At 33.4% G+C, this 14,315-nt stretch overlaps 1 protein-coding gene across 4 annotated transcripts in view; it reads left to right on the forward strand.

The window, feature by feature from the left end:
* The window catches only part of DGKB (diacylglycerol kinase beta), a gene marked incomplete at both ends in the record, with an annotated part of 296,833 nt that overhangs the window by 53,308 nt on the left and 229,210 nt on the right, over window positions 1-14,315 (forward strand). For all 4 annotated transcript variants that reach the window (XM_079538393.1, XM_079538395.1, XM_079538394.1 and 1 more), the window contains 4 exons: window positions 295-414; window positions 7,166-7,283; window positions 10,050-10,138; window positions 10,218-10,334. In XM_079538393.1, coding sequence (XP_079394519.1) covers window positions 295-414; window positions 7,166-7,283; window positions 10,050-10,138; window positions 10,218-10,334 — 444 coding nt within the window. The remainder of the gene's footprint in view (window positions 1-294; window positions 415-7,165; window positions 7,284-10,049; window positions 10,139-10,217; window positions 10,335-14,315) is intronic.

Here is a 14,315-nt window from a genome sequence, read left to right on the forward strand (position 1 = left end):
TGAATGCTTTTCTTCAGTGCAAATAGTAATTAATATGTGTAACACAACTAATTTAATCCTGAAAATGTCTTAACATTGATTGTCTCTTGCTTGTACGTAGTAAGTACACAAGGGGCACTTTTGTTTGGGATATTTAGGTGCTAGTTGTTAATATTAGATTCTATTAAAATGTAAATATATAGGTACCATATAACTTTTGTGGTTGTTTTTGCACATAGATGAGAGATCATAGATCCTAAATGTCTGGTTATGCTAGAGTAAGGAATTCATTAGTCTTTTCCATAAACTGTGTAGATTCTTCATGAAATGATGGAAGAAATTGACTATGATCATGATGGCACTGTTTCTCTAGAAGAGTGGATCCAAGGAGGAATGACAACAATCCCACTCCTGGTCCTTCTTGGATTAGAGAATGTAAGTATTAACATCAGAGTGTCAAGTTTCTGCTTGCATGTCAGCATGGTCCTCAAGTCTTTTTTCTCTATAACGCATATAATGAATGGCTTTACTTCTCTTTACTATGTCTGAATGATGTATAAAAAACACAAGTGTGCCTTCAAAGTCAGAGCTACATTTGAATGTCTGAAACAACATCAGCACTGAAGCTGAAAGCTATGAAAAGCTCATTGGTTTATTCTATTGACAGCATATAATGAATTGCTAGCTGCAGAAGCATCTTGTAGGAATGTTTTATTACCCATGCATATTTTACAGCTGTCTTGGAGGGGTGTCTTGGCAACTCCACATGTGCTGTGTAGCTTAACCGCAGTGGATTATGGGGCAGTCTAGTCTGGAAGGGACTTTAGAGATCATTTGGCCAGCATCATTTTGAAAGCAAGTGTCAGATTATTTTATCCACTGCCTTTTCAAATCCAGTCTTGAACATTTCCAGTGAGATGGGCCTAGTTCCGTGGCTCCCAAAAGTTAATTGTTCTCAAGAAAAAAAGATTTCTTTTTTGCATCAAGATGGAATTTCTCCTGCAGTGATTCTTGCCTGCTAGCTCTTATCCTATCATAATACCTCAGTGTATATATATATGTATATATATGTTCTTTCATCTTTTCAACTAGCTTAATAAACTGTACTAAGAAACAGTATCAGAGTGAACACTTAGACCAAAGGATGCAGTATAATGGAAGAGGAGCTTATCACATTAAAGATAATGCGGATATAATACAATCGATAATTTATACCTGTATAACGCAGCTGTTTTAGCTCTGGCATGTTGCCAGTGCCACCTGCTGTCCTGTATTTTTGCTAATTTTGAGCACATGTATCTCAGCATATGTTTCAAAAGTTTTTTTTTAATTTGATATAAAACATTTTCTTTTCTGAAGTCTTTTCCAGATACTAATGCCAAACTATACATAACATTTATCTTTCCCCATTCATTGCTATGTCCCGAACTAAATCTAGGCTGTAGTCACTCTGTAGTATCTTATTTTCACAAAGAATAGCCAGATTTTCCATATAGAAGACAACTGTACATTTAGCAGAAGACAAAATTCTTGCAAAATAATAATAGCCAAACATTTACCTCTTACTAATCAACTTATCACAGAAATAGCTGAACTGATGAAAACTTACAGTCCATTTGGATCACTGTATGTACTAATTTCCTAATTCTAGGTATATGGAAAAAAATGTACTATTTTCCTTTCATCAAAAGGCAAGTCTATGTCAGATTGTATTCTTTTATTTCTACATATTTAACCTAAGCACAGGGTAGCAAATTCTCTGTAAGAATTAGTATAGGAGATAACTGATGGTCATTTTCAATATGTATTTCTCATTTGCAACTCATGTTGCAGCTTTTCTGGGAGCATTTTTCAGTGTCTGCACTTCTTCCTTTCTCAATTTAAAACTGCTTAATTCTGTGATTAATGTAAGTCTTTCTGTAGAGGATAATTTTAATGTTAAATCAAAAGCCATGTTGTTAAAAGGAAGCTATGTAAATGTACTGTAATGTAATGTTATTAGACAATTTATCCTTTTTTTATTAGTATTTTATTAGTATAACTAGCATTTTTACTAGTTATTGGGCAATAACTAGTCATTTTACTGAGGAAATAATAAAAATACATGAACAGTGATCAAAATTCTGTAACTTGCTATCATTGTAGGTTTCTATCAACGCTACTCCATAAGTTGAAGAAACTGAAATGAACATGGGTGAAGAAAGTGTTATAATTCAATGCAAATAATAATATATATATATATATAATAATATATATATATACTATATTTATATATATATATATAAAAACCCTTTTATCATTTAGGATCGTTTTATTAATTAAACATCAGTTAAAAAAAAAAAAAAAAAAGGATAGGAAAGATAGGATAACAATTGTGTTTTTTTCCATATATTTTACTTTAATGTGGATTAGGCAGCTGGCTATAACCTGCAAGTTTGCAGGCACTGGTGTATAAAAGTCTAGTTTCAGCAGAGGAAAGGATTTTATTCCTTCCTTAGTGACCACTAGATGTCACCGTTGCACTATAGTTGGTAATCTGTAGCTGGTGGAAAGCTGCCCAAAGGTAAAATTCAGCAACAGGAAATGTTTCATAGCGACCATAGATTGTCATCAGTAATCTGAAAGCAGGCTGCTGTGTTTTTCTTTTAAAACATTCTACCTACTTCATCTTCTCTCCTGAAGCAAATGTACTCTGAGCATTTATAAAATAAAGAAACAAATCTCAATGTGGCATAAGGATTTCCGTAAAAGTGTGATGATGCTTCAGTTAAAACAGGAGGCAATGCTCATACAGTTTTTCTTTGGATCGTCAAGGAGCAAATGTTTTGATATTATTTAAAGATAACTTTTGAATAGAATACTTGAGTGTGAGTCCATGTGGGTAACACAAATTTTAATACTGTTTATTACATTATTGATGATTTACTTTTTGAGCTCTGAGTATATGAAACTGGTATGAAATTGGCGACTTGAGAACATTTTCAAGTATGGTGTTGGATCTGTTGCACAATATGGAGACTCTCAAGCTGAGCACTGAAATGGTTAATACTCAGGTAGTTTGGCAAATTTATATTCCTTTCGTTCAGAGAGGAATAAGGGAGATCTGCCTGCCTATATAAGAATTTGTAGCTTACCTACACTCTGAGTGCTAACTCTTCAGTTAGAAGTAGATTTGCCCTAAGGAGATCACGAGAGCTATTTTAGCAATATCATTGCGTGTCATTGCCGGCAGAGGGAGTTATGTTAATGCTTTGTGAGACTTCATACCAGGAGCTGCAAAGAAAAAAGTTTGCATACCAGTTTTTTTGACTATGTAGTCTACTTCTATGCTACGCTCACTCCTACTGCTTTGTAGGAGGTTTGAAAGTTCCTTTCCTTTTGCCTATAGGTTGTTAAAAAGTCCAGGAGAAATCTTTCTGAGTGTAAGATAAGTAGCATTTCACAAGGATACAAATTTAATGTTACTTAAAATATAATTACTGCAGCATTTCTAGTGACTACTAATTCAGAAACAGAGAAACATGGTGGTGTGACTAATGATGAAGCTTGTCTCAAGAAATGAATTTACCCTCCTGTGCTTCTTTTTCTGTTCCCTGATGTCATTTGATGTACTTCTTAATATCTAAGCATTTCTCGGCGATCAGAATATTACACTGGTGAGTTGAAGACTGTGGAAAAAATTTTTATCAGTTTTTCAAATATTTCTTCCTCCCCTCCCCCCTCCCTTCCCCGTCCCCCCCCCCCCCCATCACATTTGTGCACTCCCACCCACCCCACTGACCCCAGTGCAATTCTTGGAAGCTAGTAACTCTCCCAAAGGTCATGTCTCTTGAATGAGATTACTCCTTTTCCTGTTGAAACAAACTATAAACTTTCCCTCTCCAAACCTAAAAGAAACAAAACAGAATCTGACATGAATTCTTTGCTGACAATCCAGCAAAGAAATGTAGAACTTAACTGCATTTGTATTTAAATGAGGTGCTGTGTGATTTAATGGACACTTCTCACTTTCCTAGTAACAGAACAGTACTCAAAGATCAGTAATAAAAATGTCTTCAGGTCCTATAAATATTTTTAAAAGGAATAAAAGCAAAATAATAATAAGCCACAAAAGAATAATTTAGGAGACTCCCTTGCATACTTCTCCCTTGATTGCTTGTTACTGAGTCTTGTAGGAACAATTGAGCATGCTAGTATTGCAGTCTCTGGCTATTTTTGTTGGAGGTGATAATTGCTGGGATAAAAAAAATTATACAATGTAGGTGTGGTTTTTTTTTTAATTTCAGAATCTGAATTTTTATGCTTGAAACCTCAAGATCTCTTTGTCGTCTTTTATTTACAAATATCTAAGAAGCAGTGGTAAATTTATATTCGATCTGACTTGGGATGTACAGCTAAATTCTGTGAAAGTTTCTACTGATTCTAAGACTCTTTTTTCTTGGTTGCTTTTTAAGGTCAGGTCCTTCTGACAATCAAATTTGTGGCAGAAAGGTCAGAAGCATAAGTTAAGAGAGCCATTGTTAACAAAATAAATGTTACTCTTGTCATTATGTGCTGAAGTCTGCATATGGCATATGGAGGCTTCATTTTTAGTGATGTATAATGAAGTGAGGAAGAGATTTTTACTGTACCTGCCCTGCTTTGAGATTTTCTTAATGACTATTTGTTTTTAAACTCTTTCTCAGGATATGGAAGCAAAATTACTGAATGCCAGTAAATGCACCTATGTGTCAGAACTGTGGATTTTATTCATACTTAAAGACTTGCATCAAGAGGGCTTTGTTTCATGTTATGTCTTTTTTTTTTTCTTTCTCTGGCAGTGTTTTAAAAAGTTATGTGCATGCATAATCATATGCAGCACTTTATTGCTGATTTTTGGCAGTGCACAAGAGCAAAAATTTAATTTGCTATTTTCCAAAAGTGCATTGTGTTTATGTAATGGATTTGCATCAGTTGCAGTCTCTAACACAGTTAAGTGTTTTAATTGGCAGAACACCCACATCAAGACTTATTTGTTTTTCTGATAAGGAAAATGCCAGCTAAGTTGGTCCATATGTTCTGTTCAAATAAGAAGTGACATATTCACATGCAAAAGCCATTCTTTAAAAATAAAATTTAAATTTAAAAAGTAACACAAAATTCATGTAGAAGGGGGACATGTTTATGCATAATCATGAATTACTGTTATTTTTCAAAAATAGCAAATATTTTTGTGGACAGAATTAATGAGCCTGCATTTTAAATGCTTGTAGTTTATGACTGTATCTGTTGACGACCCTAGTGACATATGTTGAAATGAAACTGTACATTGCTTACTGTTTTGGTGTTGTTTTTTTCTCAGAAGGATATACATGGTATTTGTTTTCTAGTGAGTAACTTTTCTTTCAGAAGACTCGAACCTTACCTTACCAAATGTGTTGTAGTTTAGTAATAATTTAAAAATATGTTGAATGGTGCAGTAAAATAGAAATTAGAAAAGAAGTTGAAGACTCCTTTTAATGAAATACATCCTCTTCAGCTGCCAGTCATGGAGGAGCTTGACAGGCTTCTAGGGCTCCACAGCTGCAGAATCTATTTCTGTTTCTTTAGGGGAAATTGCAAAACTTCCACATTCTGCCAGTCTGAGAATCCCAGATTAGGCAACCACTCTGGTCTTTCTGCAGAAAGGGAACCCATATGTTGCCCAGTGGCCAGAGATGGCATTTGAACTCCTGTTGGTAGGATAAGGGGACCCCACTTGGGCTCTGATTTCAACAAAGTATTGAAGCTGATATCAATTCCTTGTGTTTGTAAGTAATATGTAGAAATTATTCAAAACTGTGTTCTGGCCTGGACCTGCTACTGGACCAAGTATTCCTAATTTCTTGTAGTGCTGATTTTTTTTTCCTTTTTTTTTTTTCTTCTTTTTCCCATGAGGAAATTCTTCATTGTTTTTGACTTGTCATTTACAACTATCTTCTAGAATAGAGCGAAACAAACTTTTAAGGACATAACTCATGCGGTACATGGTTATAAATAACAACATTTTAAAATTAAAATTTATGTCCACTTACATTGACAGTGAAAACCATCATATTATTGAGGAATGTCAGGAACATTATATATTCATGATGACAAACATTCTTGTAGCTCAATATGGGAAATTAGAAGCTGGATAAGAACCACATGTTGATCTGTTTCCCTTTAAATATGTGCCAATTTATGTTTGTAATGAAATGACCAAAAAGACCATGACATTCAGTAATATGCAAAATCAAACTACTGTAACTTGTTTCCAGCTGATGGATGTGAACAACTTTCATTCTACTGGATGTTATATTCATTGAAATAATAGATGTAAATGTTATTAGGTTAATCTCATTTTTAATTCAAAACCTCTGATAATTAAAGAAAAAAAAAGAAGTCTGACAACCGCATTTGCCAATACATTTAGAATTTACAGAATTAATTGTGAATAGTTTGCAATCTGTAAAAATGCACATTGTTTTACTAACCATGTAACAACAGTGAGATCCCAGAATGGTTACATTAAGAAGGAAGGGGGAGAACTGTGCAACTGGAAGCTTGGTTTCATAAACATTTCATAACATTTGTTAACATATTAGTTGAATGTAAATCCCACCTGTAAACACTTGCTTTTTGTTTAACTATTGGCAGTAGGTTAGTGTAAATTAGAGCTGGCAGTATGTATTATTGTGATTAGGTTAATTGTTATGTCCTGTTTCACATATAATGGTGCATGTTCCTTTCTGAGATTCTTTAGGAATATCCGTGAAGTTTTCAAAATCTTTTCTGTTGTTGCACTTGGGGATTTTTACTTTCCTAGTGGTAGCATGTTTATCTTCAGGATTAGTCTAGAGCAAATTTTAGTTGGTTTTAAAACTTATTACAATTTCATATCAGTCTAGATTTAGTGCTACAATTGTTCTGCACTGTAGACACCAGCCTGGTGTTATTTTCTGAGTCATTTTTGAAACACAGGGACATCTATGAGCTCCTGAAGAATTTTTTATTATATCATTGCTTGTGTATTTAGAATGATGATACTGTGATCTGGTGCAGAGTATTAAATGAAGTAACAGATTGTATCTTACATTCTTGAGTCAATCTCCAATTTTTATTGGCACTTATATATTTCATTGTTTATTTTATTAAGTAAAATCTGTTTCTTTTACGTCCTGTGCAGAATGTAAAAGATGATGGGCAGCACGTATGGAGACTGAAGCACTTTAACAAGCCTGCTTACTGTAATCTTTGTTTGAACATGCTAATCGGAGTAGGCAAGCAGGGCCTCTGCTGTTCTTGTGAGTATAAGCATTTCAGTGTCCATTTGTGTTTATAGCTGTTCCTAGAAATATTGCAGTTTCTGCATAACAAAGAACTGCTGGCTTCCCAGTACAAACCCATTGCCAGCACAGTGATGCTTTCTCCTTTGTTTCCTGTGCTTAAGTGCTACAGATTATATTCTTAATTTTTTAGAATATGAGGCTTTAAAAACTGCTGTTTTCTCGACTTTAATAAACTCTCAGTGTTTTAGGACATTCCAGTTGGATTCTGTCTGCATTATTTTTTATTTATTTTCTCTTAGCAAGTATTATGCTTAAAACACAACCTTATATTTTATTGTTCCTCTTATGTATTTGTGAGTAATTATTCATATTCATTAATAGGCATACTGTCTCTTATTAGAAAGGTACTTTAGTGAGTGTACTTAGATACTTGCATAGTATCTAATTCCAATAGTTATTTATGCAAATGCTTCATGCAATTCTTTTTTTGTTAATTGTAAAGGTCAAAATCTCAGTTTCCTCACAACTTGTTTTCAAGATTTTATAACTAACACTTCTAAAGTTTTGCATGTTTACTTGGTTTGCCATTTTCACCAGTCATTTACATATTAATTAATTATAGATTTTGATACAAAAAAAAGGAAGGAAGAATAAATACTGTATCTTATCTGACTTTCTTTAGACAATTGGATGTGATTACTACAATTCAATTCCTTGAGCTGTATTCTGTGTATCTCATAATAATCTGTTCACCAACTCATATGCTGTATTTTGATACCAGAAATCTTGCCAAAAGATCCCTCTTCTCTGCTTGAATATTTCAAGAGATGGATGATCCATAACTTTTTTTTTTTTTTTTGTTAATCTTTATTTATTTATTTATTAAACAAGGACCTAATATCTGATTTGAATATGTCTGGTAAATGGATCCAATTAATCTGTTTGTGTAATGCCCTTCTGCATTAGATTAATGAATACCTAACATATTGTCTTCATGACAGTAACCTTTCTTCAAGCCACTTTTCATTATTTATTTTGATAAATTAATCAGTTTCTTAGTTTGATATAAAAACCCATCACAGCTGATCAGGACCTTTCTAACTGTACAGTTCTATTAATCCAATTTGAAGTTGGACTTAATGATGGTTTTGGAATTGGCCATTTTTCTCTCCTCTGTGAACCCCATAACTCTTTAAAACACAATTCAGATATAAATCCCTATGTATTGGTTTTCACATTGTATAATTCCATTTGCAATACTATGGAATGAGAGATACATGTTAATAAAGGTAATAAGAACAATTTGAATAAATAGAAAGTTCAGATTAAGAAATGCTGATGACAGTAAGTGGAGCATATATTAAACGCTGAATTGGTTGTTAGATCTTGAGATGCTACGTTCTTTAAATATCCTTTCAGGACAAACTGATGTAAACTTTATCCTTGTGAGGTAACAGCACATGCATGTTTGAAAGAGAAAGTTCTATTCAGCAAGCAGTGTAGATCTCTGTCGGTAGTTACTAGAAATGCGTAGATGAGTTATAAAAAATAAACCTCCTCAGAATGACCAGCTTTATCAGAGCTTTCTCTGCTTCAGTGTACCTCTTCTAAATTTATTTGTTGTTTTAATTGGCATTTATTTGGGCAGTAGAATGGTCCCAGAGAAGCTGAACAATTTCCACTTTCTCCTTTCATTACTTCATGAAGGATGGGTCATGAGTCTACTTAGAATACTACTATTCTTTTTCTTTATCTCACTTAGCTTCTCCTGTGTATTTTCAAAGCATTGCTATAGATTTCATTATTTGCATTTTAGATTGTGTGGGAGGAAAAAAAAAAGAAGAAACTGCAGGGGGCTTCACCATCCCTCCATGGTCCAATCAACAATGTTACTCCCTGCAGTTTGTCTGATTAATAGCTGCGTCTCCCACTGGGTTTGTGTAATAGGTGCAAGCAAGGTGTTTAGAAGTACTTTGTGCTTAATTGCTGTCGAGGTCAAAAGCATGCGACATATACCATGCAGTGAGAAATTCATTCTCAGTTTTTAATAGTTGACTCTACTGAATGCAGGTATTAGCTGAGCATTACAGCTAGGCACAGTGCTATAGTTGAAGTCAGGTCTTACCACTGAACCCTGACACATGCTTTCCAAATGCAGCTAGGGTGATCTTTAAAGACCTAATCAGCAACAATAGTTACCTACTGCAGATTTGTGTAGGGTGTGCATGGGGAAGATGTTTAGTAAATAAAGCTTCGCTGGACACAGCATTTGGGAAAGAAAGAGTTAAATTGGAGTGATTATGTAGAATGCAAGAAAACAATTGCTATCTGAAAATGGACTAATCAACCCTGTAAGATTTATAAATCAGTAGAAGGAGCAACATAAACTTGTTGGCTTTTATTTTTGTGCTTGCCAGCTGCTCTCATGCCTATAGTTCGTAAAATATAGATTTCTTTCTACTAGCAGATGACACCAAGCCATTTGGCAGACTTTGTCTTTAATATTTTTGTCATTTGGCAATTATTATCAAAAAAATGTGGTGAGCTCTGATTTAATTAAGCATTTCCTGTTATGCAATGATAGTGCATTCTTGGATTTTTCACATGTATAATATTTCCTGTTCTAATTGGCCTTTTGTATTCCATGGAAAAAGCTGTCTCGTTTGAGTTTTCATTGACTGATTGGGTGGATTGTAAAGAGCATGCTGGTAGAGTTGTTACATAAAGATGTATTCAGGAACATCATAGCTTTACCATCTATTAATGCATTTCTTTTTTCAGTTTGCAAGTATACAGTCCATGAACGCTGTGTCTCAAGAGCTCCCGCGTCTTGCATCAAAACATATGTGAAGTCCAAAAAGAATACTGATGTAAGTCAGGGGCAATGTTACATTTACCGTCTACCCATTAGTTTATTAACCTAATATGTACCGCACTTTTCTTTTGCAGGTAATGCACCATTTCTGGGTGGAAGGAAATTGTCCAACAAAATGTGATAAATGTCATAAAACTATAAAATGTTACCAAGGTTTGACTGGACTTCACTGTGTTTGGTGTCAGATCACAGTGAGTACTTGCTCTATACTAAGACCTTTAGCACATTTTGGTGAGAGTGATATCTGCATTTTTTTTGTAGCCATGTAATTCAAAAAGTCTCATTTAGTTTTTTTTTTTTGTAAGGAACAGATAATGCGTATTTGAGAAATATTTGAATATTAAGATATATGCAGAATATCCATAGGAATACGTAAATATTGTAACCAAATAAATGCATCCTCTGCTTCGAGGCAATACACAAATAACCTACATCATTCTAAAGTAACGTAATTCCCAATATATATTACAGAGTCTTTGTGAAAGATTTTTTATTATTGGTAAAAGTCAAGGTCGTGGTGAACTTAGAGCAAAATCCTAATTTGTGGTGTACTGTCAGGCAAGTGAAATTGAGGACATCTGGTAGGATATAGCGATTTCAAGTGTAGCAGAGGCATCTTGATAATATACTAATCTGTGCACCAAGCCTAATACATAACAACTTCTGTGCACTCCTTATTCAGCAGGAACCAATAACCGGAACTAATGACATTCAAGGAACACTGCCCTTATAAGTGAGATCTTCATGCTAGACAGAGCAATGCTAGTATTTCTGTTTCTAGCTAGTGTAGGATTTAAATCTATGTGGGGATTATTCTAGGGCTTCTGCTTTTTTCTTTTTTCTTTTTTTTTTTTTTTTGCTGATGTTGTTGTTATGGAACAGCAGTTGTTTGTTCAATGTTGTAAATAATAATGTGAGACTAAGGCATTTGTGAGTGTTTGTTTTCAACATACAAGTTTGGATGTTTTGTGACATATTTTCTTAACACAGGAATGCAAAACATGAAACATCATCAAAGTAAATGGATCCAGGATACTTTCAGATATAAGCTGTTATGATCACTTAGAAATGAATATTTTAGAAGAAGGCAAATATGTAGTCCAGATTGTTGTCAGAATGTGGATAATTTATTTAGACACAATCCAAAATTTTGAAATGCAGATAATTAAATTTAGGCTATGGCCATTTAGGTAGATTTAGGCTATGGCTCTCTTTAGGTAGATAATTGAATAGTGTTCTGCTCTAGATTAGCGTGTGATTGCATCCTTATAATATGGCTTAATAAGAAATAGTATATAAAGTTCCCTCTTGAAGTCAAAGGAAGATTTAAATTCTGCAGGTCCTTCTATTTATGTATCCAAATGTGAGTCTGGACCAAATTTGTAAAGGTATTTTTACATCTTAAAGGTACACATCTACATTTAGAGGACTTTCACAAGCAGTAAGAAACTCTGAGGAGATAATGAGACAGAATTTCGCACTGAAGTTACTGTGTATAAGAAGCTTGCTTCTTTTGAAAATATCTTTGGTATCAATCTACTTACTTAAATAATTAGATGCCTGTCCAAACTCTTAATAAAAACAAATATATGTTTTTTGACATTCAGAATGAAAAATACTGGTTTACAATTCTGTGGTTATATTTTTATCTGTATTTTAAATATTTTTTTATTTTCTGATTAATATTATGTCTTCAGAATAACTTTACTAATCTCTTCATTTAATTTTTCTGACTTAAGTGAAAAATTAGTATTTTTTAAACTTGAAGCACTGTAATTTAGATCTTATTTTCAGTCTCCCATTCAATTTTCTTATAGTTCTGCATAAGAAATTTTTTTGTGTGGTGGTTTCTTTGTTGTTTGTTGTTTTTACTTATTTTTGCTAATAGTACTAACTTTCTTAATTAGTAAGAAAACAATTGTTTAGATTTATATTGGAGACTTGTATATACGCTGAAGGTCTTTTGTTCAGGGGATGGACAGCACAGTTAGGGGCAGAGAGATCCCTTTGTGCATCTGACATTGTAAGTAAAGAATGCCTTCTTACTAATACCATATTGGAGTTAATAAGTTTATTCTTGAATTTTGGATGACAAATGGAGGCGTGATTTTTAAATTGATATCTTGGAGTTATCATCACATCATTCATTCATTCATTTTACCTCTTGCACAGAAATGCTGTTGCTGTTGTGTTTTTGCAGTGCAAGAGGCTGTTAGTTATTATGGAACTAATTCTGAGCCTCTTTTAGATATTCTCCTTTTTGCAATTAACAGGATCACTTTAAAGTGAAATCACTGATTGAAATCCCCAAATTTAGAGATGTTTGGTATTAAAGGTTGTACTGAGTATAACGTTATATTGAGTTTTTATCCAAGCTACTCATATTTTACTCATCCACCATGATCTTGTAAATGTCTCTCCTCAAGCTTTCCCCACAGCAAATACATTTTTTTTCCTACTTCGCAGACATTTGGTTGTGATAATATGATAATATTCTGAATGAGCTAGGTTTTAGGGAAAGGAATTTGGGGGAAATATTTTTAAAATCTGCTAGATCATTTTTTGAGAAGAGGTGCATCTTTTATTTTATTGTGTCAAAGTTCTATTAAAGCTACGTATCTTTTACCAGTTCTGCTGTCAGTGATCAGCAGAGACTAATAAGAAGATTAAGCTATTTTTTCATATATAAGTTTGCATGCCACTAAGTAACAGAGCTGCTAATTACCCCTGAATGTGCGAAGATACTTTTATTTGATGTAGTATGGCCTAGTGTGCATTAATTATCGTACAAGTAGCCATACCACTGAATTAGAGAATTAGCATGACAAATGATTTAGATTACAGGGTTACCAAAATACCCTCACAATAAGGCTTTAATACTCAGAGTAAATCGAAACTCGTTAGACTTTTATTTTCTGTTGCTAAGTAACTGCCTGAAAAGGTAACTTTGCAGTTTAAATGAATATGGACAAGGCTAATGTTAGGTACCATTTAGTTCAACATACAGAAATGTTATGTCAACATTAACTATACCAGATAACTTTATGAAGAATATATTACTGGTAAAGCTTATACATCAACAGCTGAGATAGTTTTATTATAATTTTCATAGAGTTCAACTGATATAGTTATATCATCTAAGGGAAAAATGAGTCAGTTGTTTGAAAAAGTACGATTTATAGTTGCAGCTATTGAACTACAGATTTTTTAGCAGCTATTCAACCCTTTGAATTAATACTGCGTGCTACCCATTAAACCAGTTCGATCACCTGATAAATCAGAATTCTACTTCAAAATTTATGGGTTTTATTATCTTTTGATGCAAATATACATATCTTCTCAAAAATAAAATATTCATACTTACTGTATAAGCATTTTAATGAACAGTTTATTCAGTGCAAAACTAGTAAACTTTCATCAGATCTCGCAATATAAATTTGTAGTATGCTATTGTGGCTGTCTCTAATAATACTGTGAAGTGTACTAGTATGTGTGGATTCTTTGCAAGATCCAGGTACACAACTGAGACTTTGTACTTTGAGGTTGGATATATATGTTGAAATATTCTATTTAGACAAGTTTGATTTGAATTAAATCCTAACTAATTGGTAACAAGTTTTGATTGATAATGCAAAATATTTAAATATGTAGTTATTAATTTCTTGGCATTTTCTTTTGAAGTTATATGCACATTTTTCCTTCCCATCTTTTTATCAATGTAGAAATAAGTTAATGCTCTTTCTGTCAGAAGACTTCTTTCTGTACTCTCATTATAGAATACTTCTCATTGCTTTCATGAAAGCTGGCTGAATACTAGGAGTGAAGTAAAAAAAAAAGAGGGTAATTCACATTCCTCAGTAGTCAACAGAATGGTTTTTCCAAGATAGTTTAGAGCTCTTAGATATTCTTATCTGATTTTTTTTTTTTTAATTTTGTATCTATTTTCAAAGATATTTTAGCATCACAATTGAATCAGTGGTGAGTTTATAAGCTTCAGGTGGGAAAGAGAATTATACTAATAATGCCAAAGGCTGCCCCAAATTAATCTGAATTGCCCCCTAGCAGTAACAGAAGTCTTTCTCAGTGTAAGATGTTGAAATGAAAGTTTAGTTTGCCACTAGTACAGTTTACTGTCATGCAAAATTCTCATTTTGTGTGCTGGACCATATGTG

This window comes from Tetrao urogallus (genome assembly GCF_951394365.1).
Source record: "Tetrao urogallus genome assembly, chromosome: 7".
NCBI classification, from domain to species: Eukaryota; Metazoa; Chordata; class Aves; order Galliformes; family Phasianidae; genus Tetrao; species Tetrao urogallus.